Genomic DNA, 18879 nt, shown 5'->3' with positions numbered 1-18879 from the left:
TCTATGGCTCAGTGTCGTCCAGAACCTCTCCCAAAGCCCAGAGATCCGTACAGACCAATCGAACTCTGCGCAACCCAAGCTCCCAGTCCTCACCTGCAGGTACACACACACACAGACACACACACCTCATCTGTAAGTGCACACAACCGCACATTTCCGCCACTCAAATTCTACACTATTCACATCCCTCACCTTTCCTTTTCCCTTCTCTCTTCTTCTTTCTCCCTTTCTCTTTGTCTCTCCTCACAGTCTCTCGCTCTCCAAAACCAGACGACCCCGCTCTGGCTGGCCCTTCCTACCTGGACACTTCCTCCTCCTCGATCGCCTCGGCAACACCTAAGTCCTCTGGCCCCACCCCTCTGTTCACTGTGGATGGTGAGGAGGATGATTACTACACAGTTTTCTTTTTACAGAATTGTCATTTATTGAAGTTCTTTTTGTTTAATAACTTCTTGGGGCTGCAATCCCGTTAACGGGATGATATGACAACAGCCAGTGAAGGTGGAGGGCGCCAAATTCAAACAACAAATCTCATAATCAAAACTCCTCAAACATACATCTATTTTATACCATTTTAAAGGTAATCTTGTTGTTAGTCCCACCAAAGTGTCCGATTTCAAATAGGCTTTTCAGCGAAAGCACCACAAACGATTATGTTAGGTCACCACCAACTCACAGAAATTCAGCCATTTTTCCAGCCAAAGAGAGGAGTCACAAAAAGCACAAATAGAGATGAAATTAATCACTAACCTTGTTCGATTAAGTTCATATTTATATCCATAAACCTCAGTTTAAATTGGCGCCATGTTCAGAAATGCCTCAAAAATATCTGGAGAAATTGCAGAGCGCCACGTCAAAAAACAGAAATACTCATCATAAACTTTGATGAAAGATGTATGTTTTAAATAGAATTAAAGATACACTTGTTCATAATGCAACCGCTGTGAGATTTCAAAAAGATTTATGGCAAAACACAATACAGTAATCCCTCGTTTATCGCGGGGGTTACGTTCCGAAAATGACCCGCGATAAGTGAAATCCGCGAAATAGAATTTTTTTTTTTTTTTTACAATTAGCAACTATTACATGTATACAAATACAGTGACTCACGTGTAGGCCGTTTCACTGCTCTTCAGACTGGGCCGCTGCATCCTGACTGCGCTCTGCAGTGTTCTCTTCTTCTGAAGCCCGCGGTGCAGGTGTGTTTGTTCGGGAGAAGAACATAGTGATAGGCAGCTGTTGTCGCTCTTTTTTCTTCTTTGCAAAAAGATCCTTGTACACCGACATGCCACCATCGATTACGTTGGAGAACTGTAATGAACGGCTCATCAAAGGGTCCCATTCCTCAGCTTTTTAGCGAATCAGAATGCAGAGCACAATGCACCAAAAAAAAAAAAAAATGCATTATGAAAATCCGCGAAATAGCGAATCCGCGATAAGTGAACCGCGAAGTGGCGAGGGATCACTGTATTCAATAATCTGAAAACAGCGTTCAGCCACAAAAGCAAGCCATACGGTTACCCGCCAAATTGTGCAGTTAACAAAACTCATAAAAAGCATTATAAATCTTCACTTTGCTGATCTTCGTCGGAATGCACTCCCAGGCCTCCCACTTCCACAAGAAATGTTCGTTTGGTTCGGTAATGTCCAAATAGCTATTTTCGTTAGCGTGTTTGGTAAACAAATCCAACGTCAGAAGCGCGTTCACTAAAAGCTGACAATGTCCAGAAGTTCCGTAACAGTCAGTAGAAACATGTCAAACGATGTATTGAATCAATCTTTAGAATTACATTGACTTCAGATGAGCGATGGAACAGAGCTCCCTCATGTGAACGCGCATGGTCAGGTCATGGCAGACCTGACTAATTCCCCTCTCATTTGCCCCCCTTCACAATAGAGGCATCAGACAAGGTTCTACAGACTGTTGACATCTAGTGGAAGCCGTAGGAAGTGCGAAATATCTCGCTGCGATTTCAATAGGATCTTGGTTGAAAATCGACCAGCCTCAGAATTCCCACTTCCCGTTTGGATTTTTTCTCAGGTTTTTGCCTGCCATATGATTTCTGTTATACTCACAGACATAACTCAAACAGTTTTAGAAACTTCAGAGTGTCTTCTATCCAATACGAATAATAATATGCATATATTAGCAACTGGGACTGAGGAGCAGGCAGTTTACTCTGGGCACCTTTCATCCAAGCTACTCAATACTGCCCCATGCAGCCATAAGAAGTTAATTTATGATTTCTGTTCCTTTCTCTACCTCTTAATCTCTCCATCTTGTCTCTTGCTTTCTTTTTCTCTCTCTTTCAGTGAATGAGATCCTAAGCTCAGCGGCTAAGGAGAGGACAGAAGGCCCAGCCAGCCCTCAAGACAGCAAGAGCGGCAAAGGTTAGCGCTCTCCCTTCCTCTCTCCATTTGACTGGTCCCTGTCCTTTCTGTTATCTTAGGTCTTTTGAAAAAAATATTTTGTCTCTCCCTCTCAGTTCCCTCAGTCCTGCAGAGAACACAGTTGGAGGAGCTACGGAAATTTGGCAAAGAGTTCAGGGTAAGTGTGTCTCGTGCCCATGCATGCCTGTGTGTGACCCATGTATCTTATCTGATTCTGACAGTCTCGCTCTCTTCCAAAGCTCCAGCCCAGCCCCTCCCCTTCTGCTGGCCCCACCTCTTCAGAATCCGCCCAGCCCTCCCCATCAGACTCCGCCACCACAGCCGAGTCCGTACCCGCCCCTGGCCACACCCCCTCCCAGGACCCCCAGACTGGAGAGGGGTCCTCCTTCACCCTGACCCCCACCACCCCTACTCCCTCTCTATCCCCCAACACCTCCTCTCAGTCATCAGGTCCAGACAGACAGGCTACAGGGACACCCCAGCCAGCCAGGTCCCCTGGCAGCGAGGAGGAGGGCAGCGAGCGAGCAGAGGGTGTGGCTGAGTAAGTGTGACCCTAGAACAGTGCAATAAGGTACATTATTCCACAGTGTAGTGCAATAGTCTACTCCTAAATCAACCTAATTCCTACAGTTAATCTGTTAAATGTAGTAGTGTTGATTAGAGGGTGTAACCGTTCACCAAACCTACGGTTCGGTACGTACTACGGTTGTGGGGTCACAGGAAAGATGTAATGTCATTCACAATGTTCCTTGCATTGTCTGTTGTGACCGGATTGTTAGGTTGGGCCTCAAGTTTCCACTCCAATGCTGTGTTTGTAACCATGTGGGAGGTGGGAATTTACCATTTGTGAAGTCATAAATATTAGTTGGATGCATTCATGTGATTTGAACTCGTTGCAAAATGCCAGTTGACTAATGGCCAACAAGCTGTGTCGACCGAAAGTACAGCTTTCGTGCTTGTAAAGAAATTATAGTGCTTTTTATAAATAATGTTCTGTTGCATTTAACTGCCGGAAATGCAGTTTGAGGCCATTTCCTTAATAGGTGATGTCAGAGGGCAACGTGTGAGAAGTGGGTGCTCAGGATGATAGACATGTTTCCCACTAGTAATTACCAGCTTGAGGGCCGTTCAAGTGAGTTTTTCCTAGTCGAATATGGTAAATGCCCACTTCCCTCTTGGTTACAAACGCGCTATGACACTGCCTCCCTCAGTGCCAGATAAGCGTCTGTACCAAGGTACATCTCCAACTCCTGGGTAATGTGATAGGCTCACTGTTAAGTAAGCGCAACACATGGTGCATAGGGCAAATCACTGTAAACTTCTGCTTTGGTTTGCGTATATAGGGCAAGTAACCTGTTTGCTGAAATGGGTGCAAGAGGGAAGTGGTAACGTGGCTCGAGCACTTTTACGGGGTGCTTAAACCACTACTGAAACCCCCTTCTCTCAACCACTGAGAATGGGCGCATATCTGCAGCTATAACTCAGACTGTAAAAAATATTAACATAGCCTACCTATTGCTCTTGTAATCTCTTTGGCCTGGTCATATTCAGGTGTTTGAATGCATAGGGGAGACGATGTGTTGCTGTTTTTCTTTCTTGTTCCGGTATTCTGTGATGTTGTAAATGTGTCAATATATTTATTAGGGTATTCTCATTGAGCAGTGGCGACATACTGTTAGCGTTTTATCCACATCTCTCTGTCCATTGCCGTTGTAGTCTACTGTGAAGCCAAAATGTTGTGAAATTTGAGATTTTAAATGATAATTGAGGATTCTCCAATTCTGGTTTATAGACCCCACAACTTGCCATCATACAGAACTAGTTCCAGACTGTATATTTCAGTGTGTGTGTGTGTATATATATATATATATATATATATATATATATATATATATATATATATATATATATATATATATATATATATATATATATATATATATACACACACTGAAATATATACACACACACACTGAAATATACAGTATATATATATTAAAACTGAGTGTAAATGTATTTGGCTAAGGTGTCTGTCACCTTAGCCAAATACATTTAAACTCAGTTTTTCACAATTTCTGACATTTAATCCTAGTAAAAATTCCCTGTCTTAGGTCAGTTAGGATCACCACTTTATTTTAAGAATGTGAAATGTCAGAATAATAGTAGAGAGAATTATTTCAGCTTTTATTTATTTCGTCACATTCCCAGTGGGTCCGAAGTTTACATACACTCAATTAGTATTTGGTAGCATTGCCTTTAAATTGTTTAACTTGGGTCAAACGTTTCAGGAAGCCTTCCACAAGCTTCCCACAATAAGTTGGGTGAATTTTGGCCCATTCCTCCTGACAGAGCTGGTGTAACTGAGTCAGGTTGGTAGGCCTCCTTGCTCACACATGCTTTTTCAGTTCTGCCCACAAATGATCTATAGGCTTGAGGTCAGGGCTTTGTGATGGCCACTCCAATACCTTGACTTTGTTGTCCATAAGCCATTTTGCCAGAACTTTGGAAGTATGCTTGGGGTCATTGTCCATTTGGAAGACCCATTTGCGACCAAGCTTTAACTTCCTGACTGATGTCTTGAGATGTTGCTTCAACATATCCACATAATTTTCATTCCTCATGAAGCCATCTATTTTGTGAAGTGCACAAGTTCCTCCTGCAGCTAAGCACAACATGACGCTGCCACCCCCGTGCTTCACGGTTGGGATGGTATTCTTCGGCTTGCAAGCATCCCCCTTTTTCCTCCAAACATAACGATGGTCATTATGGCTAAACAGTTCTATTTTTGTTTCATCAGACCAGAGGACATTTCTCCAAAACATATGATCTTTGTCCCCATGTGCAGTTGCGAACCGTAGTCTGGCTTTTTTATGGCGGTTTTGGAGCAGTGGCTTCTTCCTTGCTGAGCGGCCTTTCAGGTTATGTCTATAGGACTCGTTTTACTGTTGTTCTGGGATTGATTTGCACTTTTCACACCAAAGTACGTTAATCTCTAGGAGACAGAACGCGTCCTCCTTCCTGAGCGGTATGACTTCTGCGTCGTCCTATGGTGTTTATACTTGCGTACTATTGTTTGTACAGATGAACGTGGTACCTCCAGGCGTTTGAAAATTGCTCCCAAGGATGAACAAGACTTGTGGAGGTACACAATTTATTTTCTGAGGTCTTGGCTGATTTCTTTTGATATTCCCATGATGTCAAGCAGAGGCACTGAGTTTGAAGGTAGACCTTGAAATGCATCCACAGGTACACCTCCAATTGACTCAAATGATGTCAATTAGCCTATCAGAAGCTTCTAAAGCCATGACATCATTTTCTGAAATTTTCCAAGCTGTTTAATGGTACAGTCAACTTAGTGTATGTAAACTTCTGACCCACTGGAATTGTGACACAGTGAATTATAAGTGAAATAATCTGTCTGTAAACAATTGTTGGGAAAATTACTTGTTATGGACAGAGTAGATGTCCTAACCAACTTGCTACAACTATAGTTTGCTAACAAGAAATTTGGAGTAGTTGAAAAACGAGTTTTAATGACTCCAACCTAAGTGTGTGAACTTCTGACTTCAACTGTATATAACATTCTATTGGTTTCAAGAATTTTGTATAATTTAAAATGAAAAATGAGAAGTTTTTAATCCGGCGTCGTTTTGCGTGTCAATTCGTGTTCCCTGGAATCGGTACATCAAATCTCTACCCAACTAACCTTTTTAGGACTCTGTCTTTCAAAGATAATTTGTAAAAATCCAAATAACTTCACTGATCTTTATTGTAAAGGGTTTAAACACTGTTTCCCATGCTTGTTTAATGAACATGCACCTGTGGAACGGTCGTTAATTGTCTACCGTCTAAGCTGTTAGTGTCTTAAGGTCACAGTTATGAAAACGTAGAACACTAAAAGAGGCTTTTCTACAGACTTCTGGGGAAACACCTCTTCCATTTTTGTGGTAATGCTGCAATTGTGTAATTTTTGGTAGAACAGACATTTCCATATGTCTGCGTTAGCTGCATGTGTGTGACAACTCAACCAGTCCTATTTATGATATCATTTTTGAAGAATCAATTTGTTTTTAAATTAAGGTTAATCAATTAGTATATTTGAGTTTAACCACAATATTTGTTGTAGTATTTGTTTTGTTCTTTCAGGTGGATTAAACTGAAATTGCATCCCACTTTCTAAGACTTGTTTAAAAAATTGCGATATTTTGGAGATTTAATTTTCAAATAACTGAAAGTGAGCAGTTATCTGAATAAAGGGAAAAAGCCATTATTTACTATTTTACACCTAGTGTTACTATACATATCTTTAACCCGTATTTATAAGAGATTCTCAAATGGAAATATTCCATTTATATATAGACATATAGATATATAGTACTTATATCTCCAATGTATCGTCCATGTAAAAAATTAACTGTCTGATTAGGATGAATAATATCTGACAGAACCTTATTAATTCTATGCGCCAAGCATTTTGCGTCACAACACTGAAGTGTAAGAGGCCTCACTTTTTTTTTTCTTTTCTTTTTTACATGGCCTGGATCTTTATATATACCACTTGGATCCTGTTTCAGTAATAATGGAATCAGACCTTGTGTGTCCGATAATCAACCGTTTATATAGGAGTGGTTAAAACATGCTAATAATGGTCCTCTGAGTATATTAAAAAAGTTTGGTATACTTCCACTGGTATGTCATCCAGCCCTGGAGTTTTCCTGGACTCAAAGGCTTTAATTGCATCAAGAAGTTCCTCTGTAATTTGGCCTTCACATGAGTCTTTATGTACATATTAAAATGATACCTTATTAATAGGAAAGAAATCCATACAATTAGCTTCGGTCAGTGGAGATGGAGACAAACTAAAACATTCATAAAGTACTTTGCTTCCTCTTTAAAAATATCAAATCAAACTATTCGTCACATGCGCCAAATACAAGTATAGACTTTACCGTGAAATGGTTACTTACAAGCCCTTAACCAACAGTGCAGTTCAAGAAGAGTTAAGAAAATATTTTCCAAGTAGGCTAAAATAAAAAGTAACATAACAATAACGAGGCTATATACAGGGGGCACCGGTACTGAGCAAGACAAAGGAGCTGATCGCATGTGGGGGTACATGTAATTTGTACATGTAGGTGGGGGTGAAGTGACTATGCAATAGATAATAAACAGCGAGTAGCAGCAGTGCACAAAAGGGAGGAGGGTCAGTCAAGGTAAATTGTCTGGAAACAATTTTATTAGTTGTTCAGCAGTCTTATGGCTTGGGGGTAGAAGCTGTTGAGGAGCCTTTTGGTCCTAGACTTGTGCTGTGTGGAAACAGGGAAAACAGTCTATGACTTGGGTGACTGGAGTCTCTGACAATTTTTGGGGCTTTCCTCTGACACCGCCTATTATATAGGTCCTGGATGGCAGGAAGCTTGCAAAATCTTTTCAGTCTCCTGGGGGGGGGGGGGTGCCCTCTTCATGATTGTCTTGGTATGTTTGGACAATGACAGTTCGTTGGTGATGTGGACACCAAGGAACTTAACTCTCGACCCGCTCCACTACAGCCCCATCGTTCTTAATGGGGGCCTGTTCGGCCTGCCTTTTTCCTGTAGTCTGCGATCAGCTCCTTTGTCTTGCTCACATTGAGGGAGAGGTTGTTGTCCTGGCACCACCCTGACAGTTTTGACCTACTCCCTATAGGCCATCTCATCGTTGTCGGTGATTGTCGGACACTATTGTGTCGTCAGCAAACTTAATGTTGGAGTGGTGTTTGGCCACGCGGTCGTGGGTGAACAGGGAATACTGGAAGGGACTAAGTACACACCCCCGAGGGGCCCCAGTGTTGAGGATCAGTGTGGCAGACGTGTTGTTGCCTACCCTTACCACCTGGGGGCAGCCCGTCTAGTCCCAGGGTCCTTAGCTTAGTGATGAGCTTCGTGGGCACTATGGTGTTGAACTCTGAGCTGTAGTCATTGAACAGCATTCTCACATAGGTGTTACTTTTGTCCAGGTGGGAAAGGGCAGTGTGGAGTTCAATAGCGATTGCATCATCTGTGGATCTGTTGGGGCGTATGTGAATTGGAGTGGGTCTAGGGTGTCCGGGAGGATGCTGTTGACGTGAGCCATGATCAGCCTTTCAAAGCACTTCATGGCTACTGACATGAGTGCCATGGGGCGGTAATCATTTAGGCATGTTACCTTCGCTTCCTTGTGCACAGGATGTTGGCCTGCTTGAAACATGTAGGTATTACAGACTTGGTCAGGGAGAGGTTGAAAATATCAGTGAAGACACTTGACAGTTGGTCAGAGCATGCTTTGAGTACACGTCCTGGTAATCCGTCTGGCCCCGCGGCTTTGTGAATGTTGACCTGTTTTAAAGGTTTTGTTCACATCGGCTACCAAGAGCATTATCGCACAGTCATCTATAACTGGTGGTGCTCTCGTGCATGCTTCTGTGTTGCTTGCCTCGACGCAAGCATAAGGTATTTAGGTCATCCGGTAGGCTCTTGTCACTGGGCAGCTCACGGCACTGGGCAGCTCGCATCTGGGTTTCCCTTTGTAGTCCGTAATAGTTTTCAAGCCCTCCCGACGAGCATCATATCCGGTGTAGTAGGATTCAATATTAATCCTGTATTGACGCGTGTTTGATGGTTCCTCTGAGGGCATAGTGGGATTTCTTATAACCGTCCGAATTAGTCTCCCGCTCCTTGAAAGCGGCAGCTCTAGCCTTTAGCTCAATGCGGACTTTGCATGTAATCCGTGGTTTCTGGTTGGGCTCTGTACGTACAGTCACTGCCGGGACGACGTCGTCGTCGATGCACTTATTGATGAAGCAGATTGATTGAGGTGGTATACTCCTCAGCGCCATTGGATGAATCCTGGAACATATTCCAGTCTGTGCTAGCAAAACAGTCCTGTGTTGTAGCATCTGCGTCATCTGACCGCTTCCGTATTGAGCGAGTCACTGGTACTTCCTGCTTTAGTTTTTACTTGTAAGCAGCAGTCAGGAGGATGGAATTATGGTCAGATTTTCCAGGAGGTGGTCAGGGGAGAGCTTTGTATGCATCTCTGTGTGTGGAGTAAGGGTGGTCTAGAGTTCTAATTTCCTTTTTTTTTTTTCTCTCTGGTTGCACGTGACAAATTTGGTAAAACTGATTTAAGTTTGTCAGCATTAAAGTCCCCGGCCACTAGGATCGCCGCTTCTGGGTGAGCATTTTTCTTCTTTACTTATAGAGTTGGTTGAGAGCTGTCTTAGTGCCAGCTTCGTTCTGTGGTGGTAAATAGATGGCTACGAATAATATAGATGAGAACTCTCTTGGTAGATAGTGTGGTCTACAGCTTGTCATATGGTACTCTACCTCAGGCAATTTCCTTTGTTTAATATGGACTCTTTTGACCTAAATTGCTTTCGTTTTATAGGTGAGTACTGAATTGCATGGCCTCTAAAGGCACTATTAACCTGTCTAGCCCAGGCGTTCCGCTAGCGGAACTCCTCCCACATTCCACTGAAAAGGCAGAGCACGAAATTCAAAAAAATATTTTTTCGAAATATCTAACTTTCACACATTAACAAGTCCAATACAGCAAATGAAAGATACACATCTTGTGAATCCAGTCAACATGTCCGATTTAAAAAAAAATATATATAATGTTTTACAGCGAAAACAGCACGTATATTTATGTTAGCTCACCACCAAATACAAAGAAGGACAGACATTTTTCCCAGCACAGGTAGCATGCACAAAGCCAAACCATCTAACCAAGAACCAACCAAACTAACCAAGAAACAACTTCATCAGATGAAAGTCTTATAACATGTTACACAATAAATCTATGTTTTGTTTGAAAAATTTGCATATTTGAGGTATAAATCAGTTTTACATTGCAGCTACCGTCAAAAATAGCACCGACGCAGCCAGAGTAAATATAGAGACCAACGTGGAATACCTAAATACTCATCATAAAACATTTCTGAAAAATGCATCGTGTACAGAAATGAAAGACAAGCATCTTGTGAATCCAGCCTATATTTCAGATTTTAAGTGTTTTACAGCAAAAACACAATATAGCATTATATTAGCTTACTACAATAGACTACCACACTACCGCATTCATTCATCAAGGCACGTTAGCGATAGCAATAGGCACGTTAGCGTTAGCGAATAAACCAGCAAAAGATATCAATTTTCACTAACCTTCATAAACCTTCCTCAGATGACAGTCCTATAACATCAGGTTATACATGTACTTATGTTTTGTTCGAAAATGTGCATTTTTAGAGCTGAAATCGGTGGTTATCCATTATGCTAATGTATCATCTTTTTCCCAGAATGTGCGGATATTTCTATTACTCTCACCTATTCTGACCAAATAGCAATTCATAAACATTACAAAAAAATACATGTTGTATAGGAAATGATAGTAACACTAGTTCTTAATGCAATCGCAGTGTTAGAATTCTAAAAATATCTTCATTACGACATAAGGCTTATGTTATAGCAAGAGAGTGGCCAAAACCGGGGCGCAAAACTACTAGTATACAGTTCGACAGATATATGAAATAGCATCATAAAATGTTTCTTACTTTTGCTGATCTTCCATCAGAATGTTGGACAAGGGGTCCTTTGTCCAGAACAGTCGTTGTTTGGATTCAGAACATAGTTTTTCCCTCTTCAATTAGCCAGCACACTGGCCAAGTGGCTCGAAGCTCTCCTTTCTGAACAAAGGCACACAACGCAACACGCCTAACGTCCCGAATAAATTTCAAAAATCGAATAAAACTATATTGAAAAAACATACTTTACGATGATATGGTCACATGTATCAAATCAAAGCCGGAGATAGTAATCGGCTATAACGACAGCTATTCCGATGGCAAATCCAGAACCAACTTCGCGTCTTCCTGAAAACATAAAATGGGGGACACGTCATTCCAAGAGGATGTATTCCATCTCAGACCAAGATAATCACTCCATTTCTTCTCTCACTGCATCTTGACACCCTGGGGAAGGTGTATGACGTGCATGTATACTCATACGTGTCATGCCCATTTATAGGCAGGCCCTTGAACAGAGCATTATTTTCAGACTTTCCACTTCCTGGTCAGAATGTGTGCTGCCAAATGAGTTCTGTTTTACTCAGACAAAATTCAAACGGTTTTAGAAACTAGAGAGTGTTTTCTATCCAATAATAATATGCATATTGTACGAGCAAGAATAGAGTACGAGGTCGTTTATATTGGGCACGTTTTTCCCCCATAGTGTAAATAGCGCCCTCTATCCTCATCAGGTTAAAAGTGTCCCATACAATAAGGGGATCTGCTGTACCCATGTTCTGTCAGGAAAAAGTCAGTTAGAAATTCTTCTGTCCTAGTTAACAAGTTATCATCCAGTAGGCTTGGATTAAATTTCAAATATCCTCTCCCATGTGGAAATTCTGTAAGAGTAATATATATATGCCAATACTAGGCTGTTTAACAAAAGGAAAGTTTGAAATGGGTCAATTTTAGATACAAATTTTGATTACAACGTGCACATTGGCGCTAGTTTTAACAGAATAGCCTACAATGTTTTTTCAGGTCAGATTTACTCGAGGCATAGGCTACAACCCAGTGTATCCATACAGGTTCACAGTGCAGATCAAACGGAGGTAGTGTACCGTTACAACCCTAGTATGAATAAGATGTGTTGGCACATCTGTAGGTATTATGCTAGGTCTGGGTGATAGATCATGAATACCGGTATGGATTTTTACAATACCGTATATAACAATATGTTGATGCAGTGATAAGTTAAGTGAGCCCCATGCTCAGGTGGGCAAGGTAGTTGCCATGTTGAGGATGGATGTATGGAAAAGGGATTTGAAAGAAGATTTCATCTCATCTCGTTCTCCTTCTGTGTTTTTTTTTTTTTAGTCAGGTGAAGAAGTCTACGCTGAACCCCAACGCCAAAGAGTTCGTCTTCAAGGCACCCATGACCCTGGTCTGTCACACACACACACACACACACACACACACACACACACACACACACACACACACACACACAGGAAAGTAGTTGAGAACAAGTTCTCTCTCACAACAACCTGTTTGGCCAGGAGTTCAAATGAAATTTTATTGGTCACATACACATGGTTAGCAGATGTTAATGCGAGTGTAGTCAATTGCTTGTGCTTCTGGTTCCGACAGTGCAGTAATATCTAACTATTACTTAATACACATATCTAAAGGGGTGAATGAGAATATGTACATATAAATATATGGATGAGCGATGGCCGAGTGACACAGGAATGGTGAAATAGATGGTATAAAATACAGTATATAAATATGATATGAGTAATGTAAACATTATTTTTAAAGTGACTAGTGATCCATTTGTTAGTGGCCAGTGATTGGGTCTCAGTGTAGGCAGCAGCCTCTGAGTTAGTGATTGCTGTTTAGCAGTCTGATGGCCTTGAGATTGAAGCAGTTCTTCAGTCTCTTGGTCACAGTTTTGATGCACCTGTACTGACCTCGTCTTATGGATGGTAGTGGTGTGAACAGGCAGTGGTTGTTGTCCTTGATCTTTTTGTCCTTCTTTTGACATCGGGTGCTATAGGTGTCATGGAGGGCAGGTAGTTTGCCCCCGGTGATGCGTTGTGCAGACCGCACCAACCTCGTGGTTGTGGGCGGAGCAGTTGCCGTACCAGGCTGTGATACAGCCCGATAGGATGCTCTCGATTGTGGATCTGTAAAAGTTAGTCAGGGTTTTGGGTGACAAGCAACATTTTCTTCGTCCTCGAGATTGAAGAGGTGCTGTTGTCCCTTCTTTACCACACTGTCTGTGTGGGTGGACCATTTCAGTTTGTCAGTGATGTGTACACCGAGGAACTTAACTTTCCACCTTCTCCACTGCTGTCCCTTCGATGTGGATAGGGGGGGGCTCCCTCTGCTGTTTCCTGAAGTCCACGATAATCTCCTTTGTTTTGTTGACATTGAGTGAGAGGTTGTTTTCCTGACTCCACACTCAGAGTGCCCTCACCACCTCCCTGTAGGCTCTCGTCGTTGTTGGTAATCAAGCCCACTACTGTTGTCGTCTGCAAATTTGATGATTGAGTTGGAGTGCGTGGCTGAGCAAGGAGTACAGGAGAGGGCTGAGCACGCACCCTTGTGGGGCCCCAGTGTTGAGGGTCAGCAAAGTGGAGATGTTGTTTCCTACCTTCACCACATGGGGCCGTCAAAGTCCAGGACCCAACTGCACAGGGCGGGGTTGAGGCTCAGGGCCTCCAGCTTGATGATGAGCTTGGAGGGTACTATGGTGTTGAATGCTGAGCTGTAGTCAATGAACAGCATTCTTACATAGGTATTCCTCTTGCCCAGATGGGATAGGGCAGTGTGATGGCGATTGCATCGTCTGTGGACCTGTTTGGGCAGTATGCATACTGAAGTGGGTCTAGGGTGGCCGGTAAGGTGGAGGTGATATGATCCTTGAATAGTCTCTCAAAGCACTTCATGATGACAGAAGTAAGTGCTACGGGGTGGTAGTCATTTATTTCAGTTGTCTTTGCCTTCTTGGGTACAGGAACAAGGGTGGCCATCAGACCGGTATAGGGAGCGATTGAATATGTCCGTAAACACACCAGCCATCTGGTCTGCGCATGTTCTGAGGACGTGGCTAGGGATGCCGTCTGGGCCACCAGTCTTGTGAGGGTTAACACGTTTTAAATGTTTGACTCACGTCAGCCACGGAGAGGGGGGTGGGGGGGCGCAGTTCTTGTTAGCGGGCCGCAACGGTGGCACTGTTTTATCCTCAAAGCGGGCAGAGAAGGTGTTTAGTTTGTCTGGAAGCGTGACGTCGGTGTCCGTGATGTGGCTGGTTTTCTTTTTGTGTTCTGTGATTTCCTGTAGACCCTGCCACATTCGTCTCGTGTCTCAGCTGTTGAATTGCGACTCCACTTTGTCCCTGTTCTGGCATTTTGCTTGTTTGATTGCCTTGCGGAGGGAATAACTACACTGTTTATATTCAGCCATATTCCCAGACCTCTTTCCATGGTTAAATGCGGTGGTTATTGCTTTCAGTTTTGCACAAATGCCGCCATCCATCCAAAGTTTCTGGTTAGGGTTTGTTTAAATAGTCAGTGGGTACATCTCCAATGCACTTCTTTATAAACTCACTCACCGAGTCAGCGTATAGATCGATGTTGTTCTGAGGCTGACCGGAACATATCCCAGTCCATGTGATCAAAACAATCTTGAAGCGTGGATTCCGATTGGTCAGACCAGCGTTGAATGGTTCTTGTCACTGGTACGTCCTGTTTGAGTTTCTGCCTGTAAGACGGTAGGAGCAAGATGGCATCGTTGTCAGATTTGACGTGAGAGGGAGTATGCATCGCGGAAGTTAAAGTAGCGGTGGTCTAGTGTATTACCCCCGCGTGTAGTGCAATCAATATGCTGATAGAATTTTAGGTAGCCTTGTTCTCAAATTTGCTTTGTTAAAATCCCCAGCTACAATAAATGCAGCATCAGGATATCTGGTTTCCAGTTTACATAGAGTCCAGTGAAGTTCCTTGAGGGCCATATTGGTGTCTGCTTGAGGGGAAACAGCTGTGACGATAACTGATGAGAATGCTCTTGGATAGTAATATGGCCAGCATTTGATTGATTGAGGAATTCTAGGTCGGGTGAGCAGAAGGACTTGAGTTCCTGTATGACGTTATTAATCATGAAGCATACACCCCCGCTCTTCCCAGTGGGGTGTTTCTCTGTAGGCTCGATGCATGGAGAAGCCCAGTGGCTGGACCGATTCCGACAACATATCCCGCCCGAGAGAGCCATGTTTCCGTGAAACAGAGAATGTTACATTCTTTGTCTCTCTGGAAGGCAACCCTTGCTCGAATTTCGTCTACCTTTGTTATCAAGAGACTGGACATTGGCGAGTAGTATGCTCTGGAGCGGTGGACGATGTGCACGTCTATGGAGTCTGACCAGGAGGCCGCTCCGTCTGCCCCTTCTGCGGCGCCGTTGTTTTGGGTCGGCTTCTGGGATTAGATCCATTGTCCTGGGTGGTGGTCCAAACTATATGTTCAGACACATACACCAAATGTAACTGTGTGATTTGTTCAGCTAAACACACGCTTACTTACATTATCTCACAAACCAACCTAAACTGTGCGAGTTCTCTCCTCCCCAGGTGAAGCCGTCCCCAGCCCCCACCCCCCCGCGGCCCACTCCTCCCAGCCCCTCCGTGGTGCTCCAGCCCCCCCCGGGACAACAGGCCATCTACAGCACCCCCTACCTGTCCTACCTCTCCCCCGTACAGATACAGGGACACTCTGTGCAGGTATGACTAGGACTGAGGCTGTGCGTGTGACTCTGTGAAAAATAAGCGTTCGTGTGTCTGGGGTGTTGAAAAACCAATGGTGTGTATACATTTGAGGTTCGGGGTCTAACTGTGATTTGTTTCCCAGGCTCCTCAGATGTATCAGTACACCATGTCTACAGTCCAGCAGGGGAAGTATCCCAGATCTAAAGGTACTCGCACCATTCTGTTGCCTAATCAATGGGTTGGTCGCAACACTGTCATAACCTTTCTCTCTCTATTCAATGTAACGCTCTTTTTAATTTAGCAACTCTGGAACATTTGTAATCAACAAGTAAAGAACTATAGACTAAAGTTATGATCAGTACGTTAATAACCCCCCCCCCCCCAGGCCAGGTGGTAGGACCTCGTCCGGACCACCACGGCTCTTCTCAGCCCCAGATGCTCCAGGCTGCAGCGTCTGCAGCAGGCCCTCCCCTGGTGGCCTCCCCCTACCCCCAGGCCTACCTGCAGTACAGTCAGGTCATCCAGGGCATGCCCCACTACCCCGGACAGGTAGTTAACTACCACGCTGATGTTGCTAATGCTAACCAGTCCACAATATGTGTTGTGGATGGAGGTTTTGTTTCAATAGAAGCCTGACTTGCACAGGAAATTTTTATTTTATTTTGTTCATGTCATTAGATGTTCTTATATTCCCTTTTCTCACTCTTTTTCTTCCTCTTCTCTTTCGTTCTTCCTCCCCTTTCATTCTTTATTCGCTCGTTCTCTTTCTTGCTTGCTCTCTTCCCCCCGTGCTAGCCGGTGTACTCCATGCTGCAGGGTGGGGCCAGGATGCTGACTCAGGCGGGCCACCCCCAGGCTCTGGGCCCTCAGTACCCTGGACAGACAGAGGGTCCCCCGGGACCACAACAGGCCATGTATGGTAAGATAACGCACCGTTTCAGTTTAAAAGTACACTCGGCAAGACTTCATTTTAGTTGTGTGCAGGACATGGTCCTGCTTAGACAGTCGCATTAATACATTTAATTTCTTCTAAGATTGCCATTGTTCATGGTTCTTTGGTTTGTAAATGATGTTTGAATCCACATACTTGAGGTTCAAGTTAGTCTTCCATCTGTCTCTTAGCCTCCCAGCAGTTCTCCCACCATTCTAGCTCCATGCACCCTCCCCAGCCGTCCAGCACCCCTACTGGGAGCCAGCCCCCTCCCCAGCACACTGCCCCCAGCCCTGGGCACGGACAGGTAAACCAACCAGCCCAACTGTGTGTGTGTGTGCATGCATGTTTGTTTTGTCACAAACACTGGACAGGTGCAGTAAAAAAAAAACTTTTTTTACTGGTTCAGCCATAGTAGTACGGCTTCTTTGCTCAGGGGCACATGGACAGATTTTTCACTTCGTCGGCTCCGGTATTCAAACCAGCAATCTTTCGCTTACTGGCCCAACGCTGTAACCGCCAGGCTGTGTGTGTGGGGGAGCGATTCACGTACTGGTGTAGGATCGATTCTGTCTTGTCAGTGATTTTGCATGTTTTATGTGAGGAGCCTGTAATAAAAGTTGCACTCCAGCATTGTTGGGAGTTGTGCGTTAAAGTAACTTGTTATATAATCAGATGGCTTTTATGAGTAGTCTGTTTACGTTACTTTTTCAAATGAGGTAATATTATTGAAGTTAATTTGTAAAAATAATAAAAAGTGTTACTTGCAGAATCGGGCACGTGTCCATGATCCGATCTTGACTTGTTCCCTCATTTAGTTCTTGAGCGAGCAGAGAAAGGCTGTTTTAGAAAAATGTCATGACTGCTGCTTTCCACAGAAATGTGTAGAGGGCGCACCTCTGATCTTTGCTATTGATCGCTTCTGTGATAGCAAAGCCCAAAGAGGGGTTTCCCATCTAGTGGAACGTGTGCCCTTTATAAATCTTTATGGGTCATGTACGTGCGGTCTATCTTGTTTTTATTTGTCGGCTTTAGGCCTATGTATTTTACTTAGTTGCAGATGAACGTTATAGTCTACAGGCCAACCTGAATTCCTTTAATTCTTTAGCCGCCAATGGATCACAGTGTATCTGTCTGTGTCCATATGGCAGAGGCTGGTGCTCTTGCATTATTTGAATTGTAACTTTTAGATTAAACACGTGACAATTATTTTGAGAAAATGTTATTATTGAAATTAATTAGTTGCTTATATTTTTGGTAGAAGCGCCTTGCTCCCTCAGTCAAATGCTGATAATTTTTTCCCGATGAAAAGTAATGTGGCTTTCCACACAGTAAAATTGTAAAGTAACATGTCACTTGTATTAAATGCAATGGATATGTCATTTATTACTTTTCAAGTAACAAACACTCCAGTCTCCTTTTCACCTCTTAACATCTGATTTACTTAACACAAGGCACATCTCAATAGGTGATCCAGCTCATGACATGGCCCAAGTGGCAGGGTGTGCTTTCCGCTTTTGTTCTCTATTGCTCCACAAGCAAGGTGGGAGGCCTATGACATCACAAATTCCTATCAGACCAACTCCTTGAAGTTTGCCATTTAAAAAAACACTATTTTGCTCAATATACTGTGTATATATATATATATATATATATATATGTATATGTATGTATATGTATATATATGTATATATATATATGTATATATATATGTATATATATATATGTATATATATATATGTATATATATATGTGTATATATATATGTATATATATATATGTATATATATATATGTATATATATATGTATATATATATGTATATATATATGTATATATATATGTATATATATATGTATATATATATGTATATATATATGTATATGTATGTGTATATATATGTATATATATATATATATATATATACTGCTCAAAAAAATAAAGGGAACACAATGTAACTCCAAGTCAATCACACTTCTGTGAAATCAAACTGTCCACTTAGGAAGCAACACTAATTGACAATAAATTTCACATGCTGTTGTGCAAATGGAATAGACAAAAGGAGGAAATTATAGGCAATTAGCAAGACACCCCCAATAAAGGAGTGGTTCTGCAGGTGGTGACCACAGACCACTTCTCAGTTCCTATGCTTTCTGGCTTATGTTTTAGTCACTTTTGAATGCTGGCGGTGCTTTCCCTCTAGTGGTAGCATGAGACGGAGTCTACAACCCACACAAGTGGCTCGGGTAGTGCAGTTCATCCAGGATGGCAC

General features: G+C 42.8%; 1 protein-coding gene across 3 annotated transcripts in view; it reads left to right on the top strand.

Moving 5' to 3' along the window:
• The window catches only part of LOC129855679 (ataxin-2-like protein), a 31621-nt gene that overhangs the window by 8780 nt on the left and 3962 nt on the right, over positions 1–18879 (top strand). For 2 of the 3 annotated variants that reach the window (XM_055923592.1, XM_055923594.1), the window contains 11 exons: positions 13–99; positions 250–375; positions 2314–2391; positions 2487–2548; positions 2631–2932; positions 12290–12356; positions 15543–15692; positions 15820–15883; positions 16063–16226; positions 16473–16596; positions 16800–16915. In XM_055923592.1, the coding sequence (XP_055779567.1) occupies positions 13–99; positions 250–375; positions 2314–2391; positions 2487–2548; positions 2631–2932; positions 12290–12356; positions 15543–15692; positions 15820–15883; positions 16063–16226; positions 16473–16596; positions 16800–16915 (1340 nt within the window). The remainder of the gene's footprint in view (positions 1–12; positions 100–249; positions 376–2313; positions 2392–2486; positions 2549–2630; positions 2933–12289; positions 12357–15542; positions 15693–15819; positions 15884–16062; positions 16227–16472; positions 16597–16799; positions 16916–18879) is intronic. The other variant, XM_055923593.1, reaches the window with a different exon arrangement.

This window comes from Salvelinus fontinalis, chromosome 5, assembly GCF_029448725.1.
Source record: "Salvelinus fontinalis isolate EN_2023a chromosome 5, ASM2944872v1, whole genome shotgun sequence".
In the NCBI taxonomy this organism is placed as follows: Eukaryota; Metazoa; Chordata; class Actinopteri; order Salmoniformes; family Salmonidae; genus Salvelinus; species Salvelinus fontinalis.
The sequence above is the reverse complement of the archived record's forward strand: the minus strand, read 5'-3'. Positions and strand labels throughout refer to the sequence as shown.